We start from the raw sequence: 26,018 nt of genomic DNA on the forward strand, positions 1-26,018 counted from the left end.
CAAATGGTGCATAATTGGAAACATTACACAGCTATCAAGGGCAGAAAGCCAAGGTGGAAGTAGTGGGAGAAGAAGTCCTAATTGAATCAAAGGACTCAATTGGCTCAATAGGATGCCGAGTTACCACAAACTGCTAGGGTTTGTGAAGATATGCATTTACTCACCAAGTGTCTTACCTCTGTGTGATTCCCGGAGGAAATTGTATGCTGTTCCCTCTAAGACATTAACACAAGATAAGATGTTTCACACACTCACTCAGGAAGAACATATTAGGCAGATGGTGAACCTTCCTCAGGATAGAGGTTCAAGGAGAAGATGGCAGACAGGGGCTTTTCATTTTGGGATGCTGAGACTAATGGCGTGATGCGCTCTGGTAGTAGAAGATAATTTCAATTTAAAGGGTCACTTCTGAATCATTGTAGGTAGTGATAGTACAAAAGCGTAGGTCCACTTCGGTGAGTGGCTGTCAAAATTCTGTGCTTGCATTGAACTCCTGCTTTTCACTTTAGTTTACTACTAACATTACAATTCCCATCACCTTTGTTAGGGTCTTTCCTCCTCGTTTCCCTGAGGCACCTTTCAATTACACACACTCTGCTCCTTAGTTGTGCTGTGTGTGCTCTAGTACAGACCTGTCTTTGCCTCTTCTGAGATAAAGGTTGGTTCATGGTCTTATTTTGGCTCAGTACAGTCTTCTGAATCGAAGAAGCTGTTCACTTATTTTGTAAATACCTTAATTAGTCCTCTTTAGCTCCTACTATTTCTCTCTCTTTCCACATAAAGGTGCAGTCTCTGCTAAGAGGGTTACCATATGAAAATTCCATTGGGCCTCAAGACTTACCACTGGTTCTGGGCCAGTGCCTCTCTCTCCCTCCTGTTCAGTGCCCTGGGGTTCTGGGGCAGTGCTCTACTCTTTAGAGTCATCTCATGGTTCATAGAGAAGGTTGGCATAGGATTTAGAACAAGTGGCACACCACCCATACCCTGACACAAGCTCCAAGGAGATGCCGTTACCGCAGATAGATCCAGTTATGGAATGTCTCTAGTTTAATCTTTCCAGTACAGAACTGGTTGTAACAATAGCTTAATATCTGCAAATTTCAAGGAAGTCCTGATAGTTGCCTCAAATTAAAATCGATTTTTATCCTAAGTTTCCAAAGTGAAAACTGTAATAAGGCCTTTGGTTAAGAAATAAGCTAGAATCTAAACAATTTAGCCGACCATATGACTAAATCATGATTTCATTCATACTGCAGTTTAACAAGGTGTCCGTGCACGAATGACGTGGCAAAATAGGCGAGCATAACCATCATGGAAGCCTACAAGGGTGGAAGTGTTGTTGTCAGGTACAATAGTGAATAAGACAAAACAAAGATACATCTGAGAGGATATAAATGCCTAATTTTCAGATAAGCGATAATTGAAAATCCTTGAATATTTCAGTTTTATATTCCTGTTGTAAAGGAAATCCCAATGGTTGATTAGACTCCAATGTTTGCATTTTCTCCAGAAAATTAGAAAAATCTCACTTGCCACTCAACTCAAAAGTAGGCCTCTTGCGTATTACAAAAAGAAAATCAACAAACCCATGAAAAGATTTAAAACCAAATTAACTATTACTTTATCGACTTCATACAGGACTGCTTAATTGATTAATAAAAATGAGTAGTAATATCTACATTGCACCTACCCTGGGGATGGGTTGGAGTGGGGTGGATTGTGCATGTGTGTGTTTGTGATGTTCAGACTCAAGAGGATTAAATTATAGTCACCTCAGACTACAGTGTCACGTGACCGGTGGGGACATTATCGACATTGCTAAGTTACATTGAGCCTTTCCGCCATGATTCAGCTTTGCACACACTATTCGCTGCTTTTATTTTGCAACAACTCTCTCTGTGTCTTTCACATGGGAACTGCTTGCTGTGCTCATTCTCTGCCTGTTCCTGGAGTTTAGTCTGTACATTGTGAGCAAGGTTGATAAGCAATGTCCCTTGTTGTTCTGTTCTGGTCAGGCCCTAGCACTTAGAGACAAAATTCCAATGCAGCTGGTGGGAGACCAGCATTTTGAAATTACGGGAATGCACGCGTGGGGAAGACGCACTTGAAGAGGGATCTTTCCAGGGAGAAGAGCAATGCGGTTCCTGTGATGTAATCTACCATCTAGGCACTAAGGTATGGGGTCTGCCGACAAAGCCCAGAGATCTTCTGATATATAATGATACCCATTCCTAGCAAAGTACTATCTTTGTGAGTAATTGCACACCTTCCCAATAGTGTCTCCTACCAGACATATGCACCTGATGTTAGCACCTTCAATGACTTGCATAAGGGTTACACTGAGCGTGAAGCTGAAAATTACTACAAACAGCATCGTATTCCACAGGGGTACATGAAAAAAGTTTGCCACACGAAAGTTGTTTACAGATAAAAAGAAACTAGAACTTCAAACACTTGTGCCGTGAAGCCAGTGCACTCAACCCAGGGCATGCAAAGTCATGTTTTCCTCACTATGAGCTCCGTCATCAAGATGGCAACAGAACTACCACTCCTAAGTGCGAGTAGATAAGCAATTAGGTGTTTACATACTAAGATTCCCATAAAGAAGACATTGCTTCACACATGGAGGTATCTGTGTTATTATTCCAATGTGGGAAAAGACTTTAGGTGGGATGAAAAAAGTGTGGGGGGGGGTCTTTAAAAGTGGCAAGTATATCTAGGAATCCCTCCCAAGAGGAGTCACATATATAATGAAGGGTTTTGCTTAAAGCATGTAAACTAGAATCCGCAGTGTATCTATCAACCAGTATTTTAGGTGCCTCTCTGTGTGCATACTGGTATTGCATCCAAACATATCACACAGTAACTGGCATGCACCGAAAATAAGCCCAACCTTATTGCCTTTGCTTGTTAATAGCATCAGATAACTGAGTAACAACGATTTTTATGTGACTAATAAGGATTAAAACACTTCAATTCTGAAGCCATGAGACTGTGAACTAAACATTACTAAGGTCTGTGGAAGCGGCAGTAGTCTTTTGAGTGTCTCAATCACTACCTTTCTTCCCTTCACACCAATTTCCTTTGCAGTGTCTCTGCACACTTGACCGTTGCTCTGTGAGATCTACAGAGCGGCCAAGGATTGAAGGAGCATGATGTTGTGAACAAGTCTATGACTCACTGACAAGCACCGAGAGGCTCCTCCAGGGCTCTCAAGCGGGGTCTATTATAAAGACGCCCCACAACCTGAAATCACACAGATACCAAGGGTCTTTTTTGCAAGCCCCTTGGCTGACGGTGCGTCACTTTTAATATGGGAAAGAGTGGGGTCCCGGCGGCGCAAGCGGCTTGTAAATAAGCATCCTAGAATTCAGCTCACAGTACACACTGAGCAAAAGTAATGAGCTGCATGTAAAAAACCTACAGAAACACAATGCCCTGGAAAAAGCAAACAAGTTTAGGGAATGCAAGATCAAGTAAAGCGGATGTATGACGTTACAACGCATGCATTTACATCGCATGCCTTTACAACGCAATTATTACAACGCAGTCCATTACAAGGCATAGTGCTTTGGGGCGCTGGATAGTGAATAGTTTAATTTACTATTCCAACTCCAGTCCCCGTGGACACTAGGGAAGGTTATTGGATAGTAAAGTAACCTATTCCCTATCCTAGAGCGCCCCCCAGAGCAATGCGTTGTAATAGTTTGTGTTGTAATGGTTACGTTGTAAAGGCTCTGCGATGTAAAAGTTGCGTTGTAAGTGTTGTTCACCAAGTAAAGCATGTGAAATTCAAAAACTGGGATTCGTCGCTGACATGGATTACCTTCACGTTTTTTCCATTTTTCATCATTAGATTAGGGTTTTTTGGTTCCTTAACCTACAGTTAGAATCATCATTGTCCCGTTTTGCGAGTCCTTAATAGCGATTATTAAGGAATCGCTATTAAGGACTTGCAAAACGGGATTCATGTAGGAATCGCTAAATAAATTGAGATTCCTACACATTCCTTATTTGCGATTAGCAATTTGCTAATCGCAAATAAGGATGCGATTTCAAGGGTACCAGGGGTGTCCAAAGGACACCCTGTAGCACCCCTGAAATGTAAATTTAGACTTATGTTGCGCACACACATGTCCAAAGGACATGTGTGTGTGTAACAAACAACTGAGAAAAATGCACAAAAGTGCATTTTTCTCAGTTTTCGCTATTTACCACGAAGTCAGACTTCGCGGTAAATAGCGGCAAAAAATAGCGAAATCGCAATTTTTTAATGGTTCATGAATAGCATTTAAGGAATCTCACATTGAGATTCCTTAAATGCGATCGCAATTTGAAAAATCGCAATTTTTTGCAATTTTTCAAATTGCGAGTTCATGACCCATTGATGAATTCCAAATGCCATTTTTGCGGGCGCAAACGGCCGAATTCTGCGATTCGCGCCGTTTGCGCCCGCAAAAATGCTTGATGAATCTAGCTGTTAATGCTCTCAATACATGGACCGCGAGGGACTCGTTTCAATCAATGACAGTTTTTAATTACCGCCAATTATGAGACCGGGAGAGACTTGCCCAACATAAAGTCCTAATTTGGGGCACAAATCCCCAAGCATTCAGATTATTTTGGGACCAAATAGGGAAACTATAGTTCTTCAAGGATTCCTTGAAAGTGCATTGAAAGACTAACGTAAGACATGTGGTCATCTGTCTGACACATTTATTCCTGTACCAGAATCTCGGTCAGAACTGTTCCCTGTGTTTATTGCATCCAGTGTTTATTGCTCATTTCCCTGTGTTTTTTAGGTCTCGCCTGTCGATGCGCATGCGCATCGAGCAAGCGAGACTATTGCGAGTTATCCACTCTTTATCTACACTGCAAGGAATCGTGGCGATTCCTTGCAGTGCCCGTGACTTTTAAGGTCAATGCGCATGCGCATTGAGCTTATGCGCATGCGCATTGACCTTAAAAGCGCGTGCGCGTGCACGTCCGTCTTTGTTTACCCGCTCCGCCCCCTCCCGCCGTGTCGCATTTCTCCTCCCCCTCCCCTCTCTTCCTTCCGTCTAACTTCCTTCAGTGTAACATCGCCGCAACGGTCACATCACTCGTCTTTCCTAACACTAAGGCTAACCCTCCGTCCTCCAAGCCCACCCCCCCCTCCCCCGGTAAGACTCCACGCGGTTTGCGTCCCTCGCGCAGCTCACCCGCTCCGCCCCCTCCCCTTCCCGCCGTGTCGCAGCCTACAGCAAGACTGACGCTTTTCTTGCATTTAAGTCCGTACACCACTCGTCTTTCCTAACACTAAGGCTAACCCTCCGTCCTCCAAGCCCACCCCCCCCTCCCCCGGTAAGACTCCACGCGGTTTGCGTCCCTCGCGCAGCTCACCCGCTCCGCCCCCTCCCCTTCCCGCCGTGTCGCAGCCTACAGCAAGACTGACGCTTTTCTTGCATTTAAGTCCGTACACCTAGAGATGTTTGTGCGTCCCCAAAAAGTACTGACTTCAAGAACATGGTAAGCATAAACGTGGACTCATAAAGGGTGCTTTCTGTGTGAAGCTGCCCTGCGCCTGCTGTCAGGTCAGATCCCAGGGTCGAGTGTCCGTGTCCAGGGATGCTCCATGCTCGGCACAGTACTTCCAGAGCCTAGGTGATGTGTGGTCGTGTGTCAGGTAACGACGGTGGCTCTAAAAATAGATGTGATAACCGAGAGGGACAATAGGAGCTCGCAGTGATAACTTTTCAGTGAAAGGTGAAACTAGGTCAGCAGCCCAGTTGCGTAAGCAGCTGCTCTGGATTCCCTGCCCGCATGTGAACTCGTTGTGTAACTCGCATGCTAACAAAGACATCACATGGGCCAGGCTCAGGAAACTGCCGAATTTTAATGACTACTAACTCGCATCTTCTGCTCTGCTTGTCGACTCGTTGTGTAACTCGCATGCTAACAAAGACATCACATGGGCCAGGCTCAGGAAACTGCCGAATTTTAATGACTACTAACTCGCATCTTCTGCTCTGCTTGTCGAGCAGTCGTCATTTCCATAGAATGACTACAGAACAGTACTAAGTATCAGGGCCCAAACTAAAATTGTTATATTTATAGTGGGCTGCGGAAATCATTACATTGCCCACTTCTCTCTTGAAAACATGCATGGCCACTGCTTGCTGTGTAAGATCGCTGAATATCACCGACGAGGCCATCTCCACGGATAATGGGAAGACAGGGTGCTTCCTGGGCTAATGATCTGGTGTGAAACAGGCAGGCCCAAGCTGTAAACTCGACTTCTCAAGATCACGGAATGGTGGATCCTGATAACAAACTCTCTCTCCCTGTGCTTCTGTACTTTTGTTTGCACGGATTAATGGGACTTAACAATAGGATGCTCTATGAAATAATGGACGTTTACATGGACAGTTTAAACCCCCTATTGATTCAGTATGTGTGCTCACGACCCAACTTCTGCACCGTATGATACTTATTGTATAGTAAGCCGCAGCAGTACATTGTTCTGGATTACTAAAAAGCATTTTGATTTCGTAAACTTTGAACGTTAACTGGTAAGGATGTCTGGTAATTCACTCACTCTCACTCACCCTCACTCTCACTCACCCTCACTCACCCTCACTCTCACTCACCCTCACTCTCACTCACCCTCACTCACACTCACCCACCCTCACTCACCCTCACTCACCTTCACCCTCACTCACCCTCAACCCCTCACCCTCACTCACCCCCACTCACCCTCAACCCCTCACCCTCAACCCCTCACCCTCCCTCACCCTCCCTCACCCTCAACCCCTCACCCTCACTCACCCTCAACCCCTCACCCTCAATCCCTCACCCACACTCACCCACACTCACCCCCACTCACCCTCACTCACACTCACACTCACCCACCCTCACTCACCCTCACCCTCACTCACCCTCACTCACCCTCACCCTCACTCACCCTCAACCCCTCACCCTCACTCACCCTCAACCCCTCACCCACCCTCAACCCCTCACCCTCAACCCCTCACTCACCCTCACTCACCCTCACCCTCAACCCCTCAGCCTCACCCTCACTCACCCTCAACCCCTCACCCTCACTCACCCTCACTCACCCTCACCCTCAACCCCTCACTCACCCTCACTCACCCTCACCCTCACTCACCCTCAACCCCTCACCCTCACCCACCCTCAACCCCTCACCCACCCTCAACCCCTCACCCTCACTCACCCTCAACCCCTCACTCACCCTCACTCACCCTCAACCCCTCACTCACCCTCACTCACCCTCAACCCCTCACTCACCCTCAACCCCTCACTCACCCTCACTCACCCTCACCCTCAACCCCTCAGCCTCACCCTCACTCACCCTCAACCCCTCACCCTCACTCACCCTCACTCACCCTCAACCTCATGCTAAAGATTTACAAAAAAACCCATAAACAATTCTAAAAGCACTAACTCTAATGCTGCGAGACCTATTGCATTTCTAATGCTTGTTCTTTCACGTATCAGTGTCGACATTTCCCCTTCCACGTCACAGTGCAACCCTCTAGTTCACCTGTGTCTGTATGAATATCTCTAATTTATCCATATTTGTGCTGTCTCTCTCATTTCTGTTTGCCTGTCACAGTGTCTATTGCACCTAGTTTCTCCCTGTCAGGGTGTCATAATCCTCGCTATCTCCGTGTTCCTGTGTTTCCTCAGTCACACCTTCCTGTGTGTCCATGGCCCCAATTCTTCCTGGCCCAAAGCCTCTTGGTATATGTCCCCCTGTCCCAGTGGCTGTATCGCAGAGTTCTTCTGTCTTAAGTCTCTCAGACCCCTTCCACGCTTGTCCCTGTGTCTCGCTGTCCTGTTATCTCCTTGCCATGAGGTCCCGGTGTCCCAGTGTCCTTTGACCTGGGCCACTAGAATTATGTGATAGAGCTCACAGAATTATGCAGTAAGAATAGGTAAATTATATGTGGTAATTTGTGATAGTATTGCTTTATTATTTTGTCATTTCTAGGTCTCACCTGCAAAAGTGCATGCGCTACATGTACTCTTGCTTGCAAGAGATATTGTACATGAGAAGGGGCTTGCAGCCCGGCCATTGCTTTCCCTTTGTAGGTTTCATTTTCACTCTTATTTGCTGCCTGCCTATTCAATCAACCAAATTTGTAAAGCGCGCTACTTACCCGTAAGGGTTTCAAGGCGCTGGGGGGGGGGGGGGGGGGGGGCTGCTACTGCTCGAAGAGCCAGGTCTTGAGGAGTCTTCTGAAGGCGAGTAGGTCTTGGGTCTGTCGCAGGTAGGTAGGGTGTTCCAGGTCTTGGCGGCGAGGTAGGAGAAGGATCTGCTGCCAGAGGTGGTTCGTTGGATGCGGGCAACGGTGGCGAGAGCGAGGCTGGCGGAGTGGAGCTGGCGGGTGGGAGTGTAGAAGTTGAGTCTGCTGTTTAGGTATGCTGGTCCGGCGTTGTGGAGTGCTTTGTGTGCATGGGTGAGGAGTTTGAAGGTGATCCTCTTGTTGACGGGGAGCCAGTGGAGCTCTCTCAGATGGGGGGTGATGTGGCTGCGGAGGGGGACGTTTGCGATGAGTCGGGTGGAGGCATTTTGGATGCGTTGTAGTCGTCGTAGGTGTTTGGCTGGGATTCCTGCGTAGAGTGCGTTGCCGTAGTCCAGTCTACTGCTGACGAGGGCCTGTGTCACAGTTTTTCTGGTTTTGGTCGGGATCCACTTGTAGATCCTGCCGAGAGTGTAGAGGGTGTTGTAGCAGGAGGAGGAGACGGCGTTGACTTGTTTGGCCATGGAGAGGGAAGAGTCGAGGATGAATCCCAGGTTGCGAGCGTGGTCGGTGGGGGTTGGTGCCGTTCCTAGGGTGGTAGGCCACCAGGAGTCATCCCAGGCTGAGGGGGAAGGTCCGAGGATGAGGACTTCCGTCTTGTCAGAGTTCAGTTTCAGGCAGCTGTTCCTCATCCAGTCGGCGACGGCCTTCATTCCCTCTTGGAGATTGGATTTGGCGGTGATGGGGTCCTTGGTGAGGGAGAGGATGAGCTGGGTGTCGTCGGCGTAGGAGATGATGTTGAGGCCGTGACGGCGGGCCACTTGTGCGAGGGGGGGCCATGTAGATGTTGAATAGTGTCGGGCTCAGGGAGGAGCCCTGGGGACGCCGCAGATGATGTCGGTGGCTTCTGAGCGGAATGGAGGGAGGCGGACGATCTGGGTTCTGCCAGAGAGGAAGGATGAAGTCCAGTCTAGGGCTTTATCTTGAATTCCGGCTTCTTGGAGGCGTGTCATTAGGGTGCGGTGGCATACCGTGTCGAAGGCTGCTGAGAGGTGCCGTTGTTGAGTTGGGGCCTGATATCGTCTGTGGTGGCGATCAGGGCGGTCTCGATGCTGTGGTTTCGTCTGAATCTGGATTGGGATGGATCCAGGATGTTGTTGTCTTAGAGGTGGCGTGTCAGTTGCATGTTGCCGATTTTCTCTGCGACCTTTGCCGGGAACGGGAGGAGGGAGATTGGACGGAGGTTTTTGAGGCCTTGGGGTTATTGGCTAATGCTTGCTGGTTTCACTGCCTTTTCTTTTGGTTGGAGCATGGACCCAGTACTGATTGCTTCTACTTGATTGCTGTCCTGCTGATCGCGCTGTGATGGAGGTACTACTTTTATTTTTTACTTCTTCTTCCTTGTTGAACCTCTTGCCATTTGTAGCAAGGTTTTACTTTGCCACACACACTTCAAGAAGCCTTTTCCTCCTTTGAAATTAATGTTTATTGTGATAACAGATGTCTACTTCCAAATGTATTTTCCCTTATACATGGGCCCAATTGCTTTCTTTGTGTGATAGGATTTTTTGCCCAAAGTCATATTTGTTTTTCTTTTTCACATATGAGGAGATTAACTGATTGACTCAGAATCACATGGCTGTTGTCCCGAGACCTAAGAAGCATTGGCAAAGTCAATAGGTCTCGGCTTTGAGACCATTAAGTCTGCAACTGCTTTTTGTTCATGCTATATAGCATGGTCTCTTGCTGACTTGGGCAATACATTTGTAGCCATTCTCTATAGCAGTGTGGCTGTCATGCATGAACGCTAAAAATGCTAATAAAAAAGACTAGGCTGCATCTAGCACTTCCTTTGCGTGGGAATATGTGCCGTCACAATTTTGCCAACTTTTGATGCGACTGAGCTAGAAACAATTTTAAAAAGTTTTGCAGATTACGCATCAGATGATGCATTAAGTGGCAATGCATAATTATGCGGAAAACACCAATGTCGAAAAATGCACAATTCCGTTGGCCCTGCCTACAGCCCAGTGTCCCCTGTGTGTCAGAACGTCATATTCCAGGGGTTGCAATGCTGTCCATATAAGTAGTTACTGCATGGGTATCTAGCATGCCTTTACCTGTTTAGCTGTCTTCTCAAAGTGCAGAGGTTCCTTGTGAAATGGAATATTGAAAGACTGAAGTGTGAATGCCAGCTAATGGCCTTTGCAATGCTTTACTCGACTCATCTTTACACTTCTATGATAATTGAACTGTTGCTTCTGAGTCTCTCTGAAGACCAGAAACGTGAACGCACAATGTGGGTTAAAATGTGTGATGTCTGCGATCTGTTGTAGTCCAGGCTTCAGAGATTGGCAGCCTGGGCCTCCCGAAAGCGGATAAGGGCAGCCGCTGCCATTCCACATGCACCAGTTAAATGACTCCATCTGACTCCGTTTCAGGAAGCCCTGCGGGTTTAGCTGGTGACGTCAGCTAGAAGCTGCACTGTCAGATAAGCAAACAAGACCTACATTTTTCGACAGTCATGAGGCTGCCTATCAGTGTAGAGCAATAAATAACCCTTCTCAACAGGAGAAGGCAAAACACTCAGAAAGCTGCAGACATGTGGTTCACGGTTCTGCAGGGGAAAAAGGCAACATTTGCGGGCATATAGATCTGCAGATGTTAACATTATTCATAATTTGAATGCCAAAGAGCGTGTAATACACTACAACAAACAGCCCTCCATGAGACAATTTCTTTTAAAAAGTGTAGATTTACTCCTGCGTTTAGCTGAAGGTTTACTTTTACTCTTCTTTTGAATTCACAAACATTTACAAGAGCACTCCTGGAAAGCTATGAAATCTCAGGATTTCAGTAGATTTTCTCGAAAATGTTTATATTCTCATTTACATTCGTGCAATTGTGCATAGTTTACAACTGAGTATGAGACAATATCTCACGTCCCTCAGGATTTTGCAGTATGGATTTCAACATGTTGGGGGATATTCACAAGGAAGTGGCGGAGAGAGACGTATACCTTGCTGGCTTAACCCCTCTCTCCGCCACTTCGGAAATGCAAGGCTGCGCAATATTCACAAAGATATGGTGCAGCCTTGCGTTTCCCCCTGCGATGGCACTAAGGTTAACAATTTAGCGCCAGCGCAGGCACCCTTGCGCCAGAGTGCAAGAGTGTCTGTGCGCAGGGGAGGTTTGTTTTTATGTGTAGGAAGGTGTCCCTTCCTGCACATAAACAATCCTAAATGCCATTCTCTCACTTTCATGTGTGCTGCCTTATTCAGCACACACGAAAGTGACAGAATGGCATTTAAAAAAAAGGTTTGTTTATGTAGAGGAAGGGACACCTTCCTGTACATACACAAACAATGGCAATTTGCTTTTTCCATGTGTGCTGCACAAGGCAGCACACTGGACGAAGCAAAAATGAGGAGAAATAAAGCATTTCTCCTCGTTTCGCCACCTTAAGACCAGGATTTTCCTGGTCTTCATTTTGGCGCTGCCTCCTATTTACGCTGCCCTTGTGAATAGGGGGCAGCATCAAAATCAATGAAGGGTGCCCTATTCACAAGGCTGCGGTATGCCACGTTATGTGGCTTAACACTGCCTTGTGAATAAGGCGAGGCCCGTATCGCCATTCCAATGTCACTGAAAGTGCCTTTGTGGTGGCGATAGGGGCTTGTGAATATGCCCCTTTGTGTCAAAAATATAACCTTTACCGTCGGAGTTGGGATTATTGCAGCTTTTTAAATGGCATCTTAATGGGAATGTACTGTTTTTTTAATCATTTTCATATTTTTGAAATAGCTCATGGGGTTAAATACCAATTGCAGACATTTATGCATAACAAACATTAACAACTTTGAATTCAAGCACATCCACTTCGCCTTGTAACCCTCCAAGACTGATCAAAATGATCTGTTGGGAAAGGCCACGCCCTCTCCACAGCCCTCCGAAAGAACCCTTACATGGTCTCCACCAATTACCTCATCACTCCCACAGACCCCATAATAGGCGAATTGTCCTTCCCCACTCTCAACAGTCTCATACTCCCACCTATAAAAAAGAGACCCATGTACCACGAATAGTACTTGATATGTATCAACAAAGTCATCCTCTTAGCATGTCTTGTTGGCTCTGTTGAGAAATTTATGTGTAGGGTAAAAAACAGACAGCGTAGCAGAACACGCTTGCACTGAAAGATAATGGGGTGCAGACCTTTAACCTATTGTGTTATAATTCCTTGCAACACCTAGGAGCAAGGGGCCAATGGCAAGATGGAGACATCTAGGGGCCATGGGAGAACCAAAAAGATTGGATACTGGTTTTACACATAATAGCCACCTCTGCCTCTGTAGTCAAGTAGGAGATTCTGCTCTATCATTTATTTATTTTATTTATTTATAAAGTTTTATATAGCGTGAAAATGACCCACGGGGGTATCAGAGCGCTTTACAGTACACTGTTATCACACACTTTTTACATACAATCAGATATCGCATACAATACAAAAGAGGTAGACATTGGTGTTTGGATACAATCGGTGGCAAAAAGTCATCAGAGAGTTGAAGTTTTAGGATGTTAATTTGTTCATTAGAAACAATTTCGCTTCTTTTTTGAAGGTGGCAAAGGAGGAGCTTCTGCATACATCTGGGGGAAGGGTGTTCCAAATCTTCGGTGCGATACCTGAGAAATCTCTGCACCCAGTTATCTTTTTGTGGAAGAATTGAGGTTTTAGTAGTAGTGAGCTCGAGCTTCGCGAGAATGCCTGATCATTGATCAGGCAGAGCTCAAAAGAGACCCATGGACAGTCAAAGAAGCCATTAAATTAAGCCTTATTTCTAGAACATATTCAAGGTTGTGAAAAGAAGCACTGCTCTTTGGGGCATATTACCAAGCAATAGCGATAATTATCGCTATTGCTTGGTTAGAGACAAAAATGTATCGCCGACCTGCGGCGATTTTTATCGCAGATAAACCTTGGAATTACCCATTGGATAACATGGCTAAGAACTGCTCAGGGCAGGTGTTAGCTTTTGGAGATATTCGCGCTTAGCGCGAATATCTCCAAAAGTTGGTAATAGGAGATAGTGATGTTAGGGACTGTTTCCAGTCGCTAACATCTTGGCACGCCCACTTTGCATGTCATTAGTGATAAATATCACTGACATGCAAAGTGGGGTCCAAGATGGTCGCTATCTCCTACTAGCTGTCGCTAACTGGTGTTAGCGACAGCTAAGTAATAGGGAGATCATTTTATCTGCGCTTTCTTGGCTTTTAAAGCCAAAAAAGCGGAGATAAACCCCCTTGATAATATGCCCCTTTGTCTTTTTAGGGTTCTCAGATAGTGTTTGATAGCATCAAAAGGGACAGGAAGAAGGTTGGTACAGGGTAAATGATCATGTTATTCCACATTCAGGATGGTGCTATCTCCACATTACTTAACATTTTATAAAAATGTGGTAGGTGATTTCTAAAAAGCCATACCTACTTTACACACACAGGCAGACATTAGGACACCCACTTGATTTACACCACCTACTCCAACGGTGACACGAGCACTGAGGAGTAACATGCAGGAGTAATGTTAGTGAATTACAGTACATCAGGCAGACACACTGGGCCTGATTTACCTCTACCTTTACCTGAATGTGCTTTTCTTACTTGTTGCATCTGGAAAGCTGCTACCCTGAAGGTCATGTGCTGTTTCCAGCTGGATCCTATTCTCATTGTGCTGCTTTCACCATTGCAGAGAAGTCCACACAGGTGGGGTAGGATGCCCACTTCAAATGCACTTTTAAAAATATTTGTTCCTTTGGAGAAATCACTTCCTCTTCACCTCACCTAATTTGGAGGGGATGAATCCCCCTTCTCAGCCTGGAAGGGGATATTTACCAGTCATGCGCTGGAGGAAATGTCCAAACGTTTCAAGGGTGGACAGTGGATGGACTGGAGTTGGGAATGCCCAAACATACACAAGGGTGTAGACATTACCAAACTTTCAAGGAAAACTACGCCTCTTGAAATGCCCACAACCCCATCCTTTTAGTGGAAATTACATCTGTGCAGAACTCCTCAATTTTGTCAGTGTTATCAGCACAATTCAGTTCAGTATTTATTAAGAATGTGCACCTCACATCAGTTCCACATAAAATATACGCACAATTATTATATAAAAGCACATTAAAATACAAACTCAGTTAATTGCCATTGTTTGTACAGTAACATATTAAACAAATTAAATTCCAGTGAAATCGAATCAAAGTTCACTGAAGCACAGAATTTATAACTATATAACAACTGCAGTGTTAAATTCAAATTAGCCCATCATCACTTGTGGCAGTGTTATCTGCACCACAAATGGGTTTATGCCTACCAGCAAACCATTATAAAGCTCCTGGAAGTGTAAATTCAACCATAGATATATAACTTCTAGATACACTAATTATTTTATTATTTCATTCTTTTACACCTCGTCTACAGGCTGCCATCCTTATTTGTAATAAAAATGCAAAAAAAGTTCAATTGCTAAAGGCCTATGGTCTAGCTTGATGTGTTCCCTGGCTTTATCATAGAAACTCCTAGCTGTCATTTTCATTTTTTTTTTATAGCGAAATACAAAATTAGAAATGGATTTAATCCACGTATGTGGAAATATGTATTAATACGCACAGCAGCCCTCAATAATTCAATTAAGCATTATATGGAGTAGAAGGAAAACAGGATGTCAACGAACAATCAATTCTGATAGTTACAAATCTAGCTCTGATTTTATCTATGACTGCCCTTAAACTATGTGTTGCTGTATTCGTTTTTTATAACTAATCTAAATGTAAAGGAACGTTTTTCAACATGCAGGAAATAAGGTAGAGGGAAGAATTCCTAGTCCCTTGGATGGCTTTAGTAAACTGTTAGTATACATTTCTGAATAGACTTTTATTTGTGATTTTTTCATATCTCTGGAATGTAATGTTGTACAGTGTTCCTCTTTGTATTACCTGATGGAACAATTATTTCGAATTGAATTGAAATAAATTGATAGATTGATCAACTGACAGTTTTGATATTTCTAACACAGCAGTGTTCAAGACTTGTTTATGAAATATGTAATGATTATCTTAGTGAGTCAAAAGTTAAGTATTTTTAACTACTATGTATTGCATTGTTTTATCCTTTTTAACTTCTTTTTATCAATTTAAAAAAATCTGATTTTAGTAATGTCTAATTCTGAATGCAAAGATGAAATTTAATTGTAATTTCTGTTTGTATACTTTTATGAATTGTGAACTCAATTCGAATAAAGTCTTTGAACTGAACTGAGTCAAAAGTTGCCAGTTGTTTTAAGAGTGTAATCTAGCAGCACTGCCCTTGCAAGCAAATGAAAACCACACTTCAAAGATGGATTCAGATTCTTACACATTTGTTTACATATGTAATTGCATTGTGGACGTTGAGTATTTCTCTAGACTCCCCCAACCCCCTTGTTTTGTGCCCTACTCTTTTATAAATGTAATGTGAATATGTTCTCTTTTCCCATAACTAGTGACTTACAATGGCTCATTGGAGGCCATCTTGTCCTGCACAACCAGCGAGGATAGCTCGATGGTGCTAGCTTGGGTGGACAGAGCGAAGAGGCGGCTTAAGACAACATCTATGAACATCACCCAGGGAATCCATGCCTTTGACTACCATGCAGGACTCAATTTGATTGGTACATGTTTAACAGAGTTAACTTTATTTTTCTGTATTTTAAACTAATGTGTAGCTTGGTAGGTGCTGTGTTCAGAGCTCAGAGCAAGGTGACGCTTTTTAAGAAACCTGACAACTTATTTCTCTCCGAGTTAATTCTTGCCCTTTTTATCATGTTGAGCTTGGTTTTCTTTATTTTGTTGTTGAGGAGGTTAAATTAAGTGTAATTTGAACAACAAAGTTGAAGACTTAAAGGTAGAAGCAGACAATAATAAAAACAACCAAAGCATGTAGAAGGTAGAGCTGGAAAAAAAGACATATGAATTAATGACGTTTCACATTTTTCATAGTTTTTAGTACGGTTTTAGGCTTCTTGATTTTATAAAAATTATATTATACTTTAGGTTGTTGATATATTTATTAAAGTGCATAAAACATTAGGATGTACATGTTATGTGGTTATAAGGCACTGAGAAAACACCTTGGGCCAGACAGTGTAAACGTCTGGAGTGGGGCTAATTTGCACGGCGGTGTTGGTTACCACCTTGTTGTGAGCTGTAAGGCCCTGTTTATGTGTGAGTTGGTGTTTTCTGAACTCTTCCCAAATTGCTGTTTGCGCAGGGAAAAGTATGTTGTTTCGCTTCTATTTGTTTCTGTGGTGGTTAGTTGTCTTTTCCATTTTGTTTTACCTACGTGGCAGATCTAAACATTGTTTTTGGTGCATAAAGATAAGCGCGTATTCACAAATGGACTGTATACAAGAGCTGCCAAATGTATATTCCACTTATATTTTTTATCAATAAAAATGTATTAAATTAAAAAAAAAGAAAGCAGAACGAAAGCTTCATATTGAATTGGAATAGAGTAACACATCCATGCAATATGCAACATAGGTCGCCAAAAGATAACTCACTGTAAATTAGAACCACCCAGGCGGTTTCATAGAATAAGCCAAAAAGTATGTTTGCTTTTATTTCATCATTTGACATAGACTTTATTCCATTCTTTTCTGCAGCTACGGCTGGTGTTGATCACAATGTTGGCCTCTGGAACCCATACGTTGTCTCAAAACCAACTGGAGTTCTTCAAGGCAGTATGGCCAGTGTGATTGCAGTCCAGTTCATGGTGGGGCGGAAGCATCTTTTAAGTTTCTCTAAAGACAAGGCAAGTATGAAAGAGATTTACAATTGGGTGCTCAGGCAGATTGTATAAACTCATAGCATATTGTCAGATCCTCAATAATTATGTTGCTTTGAAAAATTAATGTGGAAACTCCTGGCCTCAAACTTTGCACCATTGCTAAATGGCACAAACAATTGCATTGGAATTTATTTTCTAGCCCAAAAGGCGTTTCATGGTGGAAAGATGGTCTTTTCTGAGCACAAAAAGCATTTTGTGTCGCTTTTCGTTAATTTGCCTCTTTACTTGGGAGTTACTTTGGGCACATCAGCGTCAACACCCATAGATTTTGACACAAAGCCTTATGTACTAAGATAGCAAGACAGGGCTTTGCATACAAAAAATGCTGCATACTTGAAGCAGGAGTTAATAGGAGTAAATTTGTTCATTTCACAAAAGACCATCTCATTCAATGTGTGCTGATGTATGTTTAATGCAAGGGATATTTGAGTCTTCTAGTCATAAAAAATTGTATTGTCATTGTTTGCTTCCTCATATCTATGCTAATTTGAGATGTCATGAGTGATGTAATATGTGAGGTCATAAGCAGTGCTTTGCGGGGGCGTACGTTATAGTTATCTGAGCTAAGTATAACTGCTGAATTTCACTGGTTTGGTACGAGTGAAATGTGAGCCTAACTATAACTTCCCTGTAACCTTTGTTTTATTTCAGTGAATTCCTAATGTTTTTTATTCCTTTTCCTAACTATAACTAAAGTGTAACCTTTGGTATTTCCAGTGAATTCCTAAGGTTTTTTAAATGTTATTTCACAAATATAATGCCCCTGTAATCTTTGGATTTTATTTAGTGTATTTAGATGTTTTTTAAAATTCTATATCCTAACTGTAACCTGCAACCTTTGTGAGTGGGTGTGTGAGTGGCGGTATGGATCTGTGAGTGAGTGGGTGTGTGAGTGGTGTATGGGTCTGTAATTGGGTGTGTGAGTGGCTGTACGAGTGTGTGAGTGGCTGTACGAGTGTGTGAGTGGTTTTGTGGACATGAGAGTGGCTGTATGAGTGTGTGAGTTGCATGTAGTATGTAGTAAGGTGTAGAGGGCAGGGCTAACATGCAATGCCTCCAGGTAATTTTGCACTTTTGCATGCTTGTCATCATTTAAAGGGAGAACCATGGACTCTACCAGGAGAGGCCAAGTAAGAACCCATTGTCACAGTCACTACAGATTGTACTCCTATATATCATTTTTCAATGTGGAATTGCCAAGAAAACACACTTGCTTTGCCTTCGCCAAGTGTAGGAAGTTAGAATAATTTGTCCTTTACAGAAGTTGAACTTCAAATGGGCCAGCTGCTAGGCTCATAAATGTAAGTGCTTCCTGTTGAGATTGAATTTCTTTGAAATGAGCATCAGGGTCAGAAAAGAACTTCACCTGCCCTTTTATACAACAAGAGACACAATTTTGCACAAAATGTCTACCCAACTGCAGTACTTTCTGCTTTGTTAATTAGTGAGTGCTACCTTGTTGGGTAAGTGTTTAGTCTGTATTCTACACTACAGCTGCATAATGGACCACGAGGTAGTGTCTGCAGTGGTCTTGTGTGCTTTTCGGAAATGTGATTGTTTTTCGCATGTCTGTATCCAGAAATCTGTGATAACATGAATCTTTTTATAGAGAAGACAATGATACGACAAAGAGGTAAATCTCCACCAGCTTCAATTGGGGCACCTGCTATGTTTATATTTGTAAGTGCTTCCCCTGAGGTTTAATTTCTGTGAAATGAGAATCGGGGCCAGAATGGAACTTCATCTGCCCCTTTACCCATCAACAGTGCACAGTTTTGCACATTTTTAAATTAAGAAGGAGGGCACTGCGGCCCCCCTCCCCAGGCCAATTTCAGCCGCGGTCCCTGTTGGCTATCGTGATGCAGCGGCAGTTAGCATTGCCCCTCCGAGTAGGCAGCAGCCGTAAATGCTGCTCCCTATGTGCAGGAGCAATTCTGTAATCTGTTTTCTTCCTCAAACAGATGAAAAATCTGCTCTGAGCTGGTGGGAACAGTTTTGCTGCTCACGCCCGCTGGGAGCAGTATTACTGTTTGCTCTCACATACCCTCTCAGACCCTAATGCACCCACTCACAGACTCACTCAGAGACATATGTGTCTACTCACATAAGCATTCAGAGGATCATGCACTCACTCACAGATGCACTCAGAGACTCATGCGGCCACTCACATAGATAGTCAGAGACTTATACATCCACTCACAGACCCACTGAGAGACTCATGCACTCTATCACAGACTCAATCAGACACTCACGCACCGACTCACAGACCCACTGAGAGACCTATGCTTCCACTCCAACCCTCACTGATAGACACACCCACCCAGACAGTTATGCATCTACTCATAGATCCAGTCACAGTCTCATGTACCCATTCACTTACCCACTCAGACACTCAAACACCCATTTACTTACCCAGTCAGACACTCACACATCCACTCACACATCCACTCACACATCCACTCACATATCCACTCAGAGGCTTATGAATCCAGTTATAGACTTAGTGAAGAACTCATCCAGCCAGTCACAGACCCACGTGAAGACTTATGCACTCACTCACATAACCCAATGAAACATTAATACACACTGTTATAGAGATATTGAGAGATTGATAAATGTTTTTATAGAGTAATAGATAAATTGATTTATCTAATGTGATAGTTAGAATTAATTAAATAGTTATACTTTTTTAATGTGGTGGTGGCTATTTATTCCTGCTGTTGCTTTGTGCTTTTGTGACATATTTGCAGTGATCGCGGGCACTGACGTCCTTGAAAGTCCTGGCATCACCGCAAAAACAGAAAATAGGTTTTAGAGATGTTGTTTTATAGAAATTCACTACAAAACATGACTTTAGACAATACAGTAATAAACCCCTTGTGTGTAAAATACTGTAGTATGTGTACATATATGTGTTTTACACTTTGACCGCGAATACAGAAAATTCACTTTAGACATTGTTTAAAGAAACTTAGTACAACAACACGAGTTGAAACATGTTTTTTAGAGAAGCATGTATATAGTAATATGTTTAGTGCAATGTTTAAAATTGATTTTTTATAGTCATTATTTTTTCTTGTGCTGGCCGTAAATGTCTGCTTTTGTTTTGCGATTTCGAGCCATATTCGTGACCATCGCGATGTCATTGTGAAGATCCTCACCAATTAAAAAAAAAGGATCTTTAAAAAATATATATATTTTGGTACTAGGGAAGCTTTACAAATACAAAGAAACCTGGGGGTCTGAAATAGCAAAAGAGACAAGTGTACTCAAGAGACCATACAGATTATTAAGTCATCAAAGTACTAGTTGGAATAACTAAATGGTCTTTTTATAGAGTTTAATAATCCAACGCATGTGACCACCAGCAGAGGTAGGTGAGACCCAAGATCCAGAGATGGAATACCATCAAAATCTTGTTGGTGATCTTATTTTCCCATCTGGTCATCCACAGGGCTGGACTGGGGTGTCTCTAGATCATTGAGACTACTTCCAGATCCGCCTTGCAGGACTGGGGTCAAGCCTACAATCGCTTGTTGACCATGCGTGGGATCACCAAATGGGACCAAGTGCAGTGCAAAGGGTGAAAGTGTAGGGAAAAGTGAAGTTAAAATAGAATAGAGAGCTCACAGTAAGGAAACTTTAATAACTGTAAGCCTGTTTCAGTTTAAAAACCAGAACAGCGCAAAAACGCAGTATAAACAAATGACTGCTTAGGGGCCGACATGTTTCTGCCAAATAGGGGAAATACTCCCTTGGCTTTCCTCAGGGCCTCTGTTCTTAGAAAAACTTTTGATACTGCTAGTGGAAACCACACTCAAAATAATAAAAAAAATCAAATACAGTGACATCTTAAAGGATATATATTCCTATTCCTCCATGTCAGCTGGTGTATCAATCACCTGAAACAAGAATGCAAAGTGGTATAAATGCATTGGATATTCAACAATATAAATCTGTTTACAAAAGGACCACAATAGTTCCTTACTCACCCTTCTTGACAGGGGAAAATGCCTCACCTCACCTGGACCAAGCTCAGAGTAAGGGAGGCCACGCTCTAGAGATAAGAAAGGAAAGGGGAATCCAAATTAAGAAAGAGAAAAAAGGAACTATACCCTTCTATCTACCGGGAGTCCCTAGTAAGTGTCTTATCCTGGAGGAACATTCTCTCAGCCAGTCTCCAACTATGCTCACCCACAGGCTCTCCAACTACATAGTGTGGGAGAGTGTACATAGCTGTCTCACTACAAGGACATAAGCTCATGTTCACAGAATATTAGAAACCACGACCTGGTGGCAACACTCATCTCTCCGTCGTTGCCCCGAACTATGTCTGAGGTTGGGGGAGGCAACGCTCGAAGAAAGAGAGTGCCATATATAGATGCCACTCCTCTTGAAACCCCCTATCACAGCGGGGTGTGAAGCATCGCGTGTGTGGGGAGGCATCAACTAATTTACACTGAATCGCATAGTGTCTCATTGTGAATCAGCTTAATGAGTTGTTTTTAGAGACGATCGCGGCGATCGCGGCCGATAGAGGGGGTTCAGCACGGCTCCGCGTAGTCTCGCTGTTAGTGTATTTTAAAGCGTGTTATCGCGAGATCTATAAAGAACTACCAAACGTGGGAAATGTAGGGGAGCTCTAACAAGAATCTTTGTGTTGATTGTGCGTGTATGACAGCTAATCATAAGACCAGATGCAGAGTTTCAGGTTACTTAGAAACACCCAATTGCCTTCGTCTGTAAAGTGCACTCCATCATTTCTATAAATTCCATTCCATGCATATGAAAGCATAGATTGTAGTTATAGATACAGGCCATGCAATGGTCTCTGAGGAATGAAGAAACAGTTTTATTAACATGTTTCCTGGCTTTGTCAATCTGTCAACAGAATTGATTTAACCACTTCCATTGCTGTCTTTGGCATCAATTAGTGTACATTGATGCAGAGTGAGGAAAAATGGACATCAGTTCTGCAAAGGTATTCTTCATTAATATTTCCAGCCCTACCACAGTCACTGTGCCTTGGTCATTGCCACCACAGTACACAATCATGAGGTGAGGAGCTTGGCAATCCACAATGGTTTGAATCAAAGCCAGCAACTGATGAAACATTAACCCTCTTTGGCTGAACCAAAAAATCTCAACATTTGGCACAACCAAGTCCCTATTGTTAAGTTATGTTATAAGGTTTATATAGCGCTCAGCTGCCCCAGCTAAGGGGCGTCCCGGTGCTGTCACTGACAAGAAGGGCACACTGCCCCCAAACAGGAAGCACAACAAAACTCAGCAGACAACTGTTAGCACTTACTTTGCAGGAAACATATGGGTCTTAATGGCCTTTCTGAAGGTCATCAGATCTTCTAAGCCACGGATCTGGCTTGGCAGAGCGTTCCATAGTTTAGCAGCAAGATGGTGGAATGATCGACCGCCCATCCGAGAGTGTTTCACCCGTGGAACCGCTACCAAGTGCTGCCCCACGGAGCGCAATGCTCGCAGAGGAGCATACGGGGTCAATAGCGCACCAAGCATCGGAGGAGTGGCGAGCTTTAGGATCTTAAAAGAAAGACAGAGAGCTTTGAACTGGATACGCTCTGCCACAGGGAGCCAATGAAGCTTGCTAATAGTATCAGCAACAGGATGAAAACGTGGGAGTCCTACTAGAGTTCTCACTGTCGCATTTTGAATACGCTGCATCCTTCTAATCTCAGCCTGGTTGGCCCCTAGCAGCAAGGAGGAGCTAGCGTAATCCAGGCGAGAAAGAATCGTCGATTGCACTATAAGCTGGCGAGTAAAAGGGTCAAAAAAATTCAAAATAGGCTTGAAACCCCGTAGGAGCCCAAAACACGTGGACGTTTTTTTAGTGTGGGTACAAAAGCTGAGGGAGGAGTCTATCCAAACCCCAAGATTTTTTACTTCTGTCTTGGGATCCGGAATTTTACCTAGTGAGTTCGGCCACAACTGTTCACCCCAGAGATCGGCGTTTTTACCCACTAACAAAACTTCTGTCTTACTCGCATTTAACTGCAAGTAATTATCGGTCATCCAATTTGCCAAGGCCTTCAGACCATTCTTAAATCTGGAGGCACTCAGAGTGGAATCATCCGCCAGGGCAACCACTAGCTGCGTGTCGTCCGCATACGAGATCATAGAAAGTTCCCATTGCTTGGCGACTGCAGCTAGTGGCTGGACATAGAGATTGAACAGAGTGAGGCTGAGCGCCGAGCCCTGAGGGACCCCCTGCTCAATAGGTCGTTCTTGAGATGGAAACAGGGGAGTGGAAACCCGAAAGGAACGTCCAGTTTGAAAAGATCTAAACCACTCCAAGGCCAGGCCCATGACACCAGCTTCTTCCAGACAATGGAGCAGAACTCCATGCGAGACCGTGTCAAAGGCGGCACTCAGATCCAGCAGGATCAGTGCCGCCGTTTGACCAGAGTCGAGAATGGTTTTTGCAGCCTCTTTGGCCCAGTAGACATAGCTGTGGCCAGCAGTCCACACTCTAAGCATTTTGAAGTGAAGGCAAAAGCTGTCAGGAGAAGGCTGGAAATGAAAATACAGGTACGTTATAGTTATGAAATAGAATTTAAAAACCCCTTAGAAATTCACTGAAAAAAACAAAGGTTACAGGGACATTATAGTTCGGAAATAGAATTAAAAAAACCTTAGAGAATCACTCAAAAAATCAAAGGTTACAGGGAGGTTATAGTTCGGCTGACATTTAACTCGTACAAAACCAGAGAAATTCAGCAGTTATAGTTATCTGAGCCAACTATATGGGTGTATTATGAGTGAGTGTGTAAGTGTGTCTATGTCTCTATAACAGAATCAGCAACTGGCTGTATTGGTAAGTGAGTAGGTGCATGAGTGGTTGTATATGTGAGTTAGTGGTTCCGTTGGTGGCTCTATGGGTGATTTGATATGGTGCAGGCTGTATAGATGAGTGACGAGATGTGTGAGTGTTTGTATGGGTTCTGTGAATGAGTTTGTAATTGATTGTATGAGAGTAGGTGTATGGCATGTTTTATGGGGGTATAAGTGGGTGTGTCTGTGTTTCTCTGGATGATGTCATCAGTGATGTCCTTTCAGATGTCATTAGTGATGTCATTTGAGATGTCAGTGATGTCGCTGGCGATGTCATGAGTGATGTAATGTGAGGTCGTGAGCAGTGCATTGCAGGGGCATGAGATATAGTTAGCGCAGGTAACTGCTGAATTTCCCTGGTTTTGTACATGTAACCTTTGTTCTTTTTAGTGAATTTCTATTTTTTTTTTAACTATTAATGGCGCTTGCAGAGTGGTGAAGAAAGGAGGCAGGGCCTCCGACCAGCTGTAGGCTATCCAGCTGTGCGGGAATTACTGGAGGTAACATGAGGGTTAGTTGGCCCCCATGGGCCATCAAGAGCCAAGGGGACTTGATCCTCCAACTGTTAGTGTGCCAGGAGGCGCGTTTGCAGAGTGGTGGAGAAAGGGGGGATGGCCAATGAAAACCTTTCATCAATACCTCTGTGTGGGACTTACTGGAGGTAACAGGAGGGGTAGTTGGCCCCCAAGGACACTCAAGAGCCAAGAGGACTTCATCCCCCAACTAGTAGAATTCCAGGAGGCGCGTTTGCAGAGTGGTGAGAAAGGGGGCAGGCCACGAAAACCTCTTAGCAATCAAGCAGTGTGGGACTTACTGAAGGTAACAGGAGGGGTAATTGGTGCACAAGGGTTCCTTGAGGGCCAACAACTCCTATTACCTCCAAAAAGTCATACACCGCGCGGTTGTCCAGAGGTCTTTGGAAGCCACTCTCCCATTCTCCACCGCTCTGCAAACATGACTCTTGGTGCACTGCTGTTGTTCTGGGGATGAAGTCACCCTCGCTCTAGAGTGTTCTCAGTGGCCAACAAGCCTTCCTGTTAACACCAGTAAGTGCCACATAGAGGAATTGCTAAGAGTTCTTCGAGGCCTGCCCCGTTCTCCACCACTCTACAAATGCGTTTCATGGCGCAGTGCTGGTTGGGGGAGGAAGTCACCTTAGATGCTGAGGGTCCTTTATCCACAGAAAGTACTTACATACATTACTTAACCACATTTTCTTCTAAAACTTCTTTCCTTGTGCATCTCTGAGACTACCTCACTCGCAGCACAGCTCACATTTTTTTCCCTCGAATTCCCCATCAAGCTCCTTTGCCTTACACAACAACCTAGATAAACAATCACCCACATTATTGTTTGCTCCAGGCAGTGCTTACTTCGAGCCAGTGGGTTCTGGTGCGGGCACCTGCACTTACTGGTCAACACCTACATTTATGACAGTATGCCACAGGGTGGCACTGTCTGTCTAATTAGAGATGAGCATAACAGTTGTTTATTGATTCAGTATAAATTAAAAATGAGTAATACTTGCCACCCAAAACATTCGTATAGCTTTGGGGGTCTGGAATTGTCTTAACTGCCACAATCGTAAGAGTGTAATAGTTAGTAGTTGTGTTGGTACTGCAATTGACAGCGCTGGGAGGGGAAACAGGTGGTGCAAGCTACAGTGACCTCCTGAAGAGGGTCCAGGCACTTATTTAACTACAAATTAAGCATTGGATCCAGGAACATATTCCACGGTGAAAGTGTACTCTTATTCTTGAGGCTGTTTCTCAAAATGCTCATTGAGGCATTATCAAAATCTTTCTCTTCAAACACATTGGTTAGTGTTTTTTAAGCCTTTCCTGTTTCTAAGGTATTTCTCCATAAGAATTTTCTAAACTTCTTAAGGACCCATAGTCGGTCCCTCAAGAAACCTGAAGCAAACGCAACTGTTGCTGTATACCCTTGTCCTTCTGTAGAAAATGTTCTTTCCTGAACTAACATTTCTTTCCTGTCAATCCTTATAGAATGTCATCAGTGTTT

At 43.8% G+C, this 26,018-nt stretch overlaps 1 protein-coding gene across 2 annotated transcripts in view; it reads left to right on the forward strand.

Annotated features, from left to right (window-relative positions):
• Positions 1-26,018, forward strand: part of WDR49 (WD repeat domain 49) — a 339,477-nt gene that overhangs the window by 66,139 nt on the left and 247,320 nt on the right. For both annotated transcript variants that reach the window (XM_086944927.1, XM_086944926.1), the window contains 2 exons: positions 15,787-15,954; positions 16,948-17,096. In XM_086944927.1, coding sequence (XP_086801053.1) covers positions 15,787-15,954; positions 16,948-17,096 — 317 coding nt within the window. The remainder of the gene's footprint in view (positions 1-15,786; positions 15,955-16,947; positions 17,097-26,018) is intronic.

Source organism: Lissotriton vulgaris, chromosome 11 (genome assembly GCF_964263255.1).
Source record: "Lissotriton vulgaris chromosome 11, aLisVul1.2, whole genome shotgun sequence".
NCBI lineage: Eukaryota > Metazoa > Chordata > Amphibia > Caudata > Salamandridae > Lissotriton > Lissotriton vulgaris.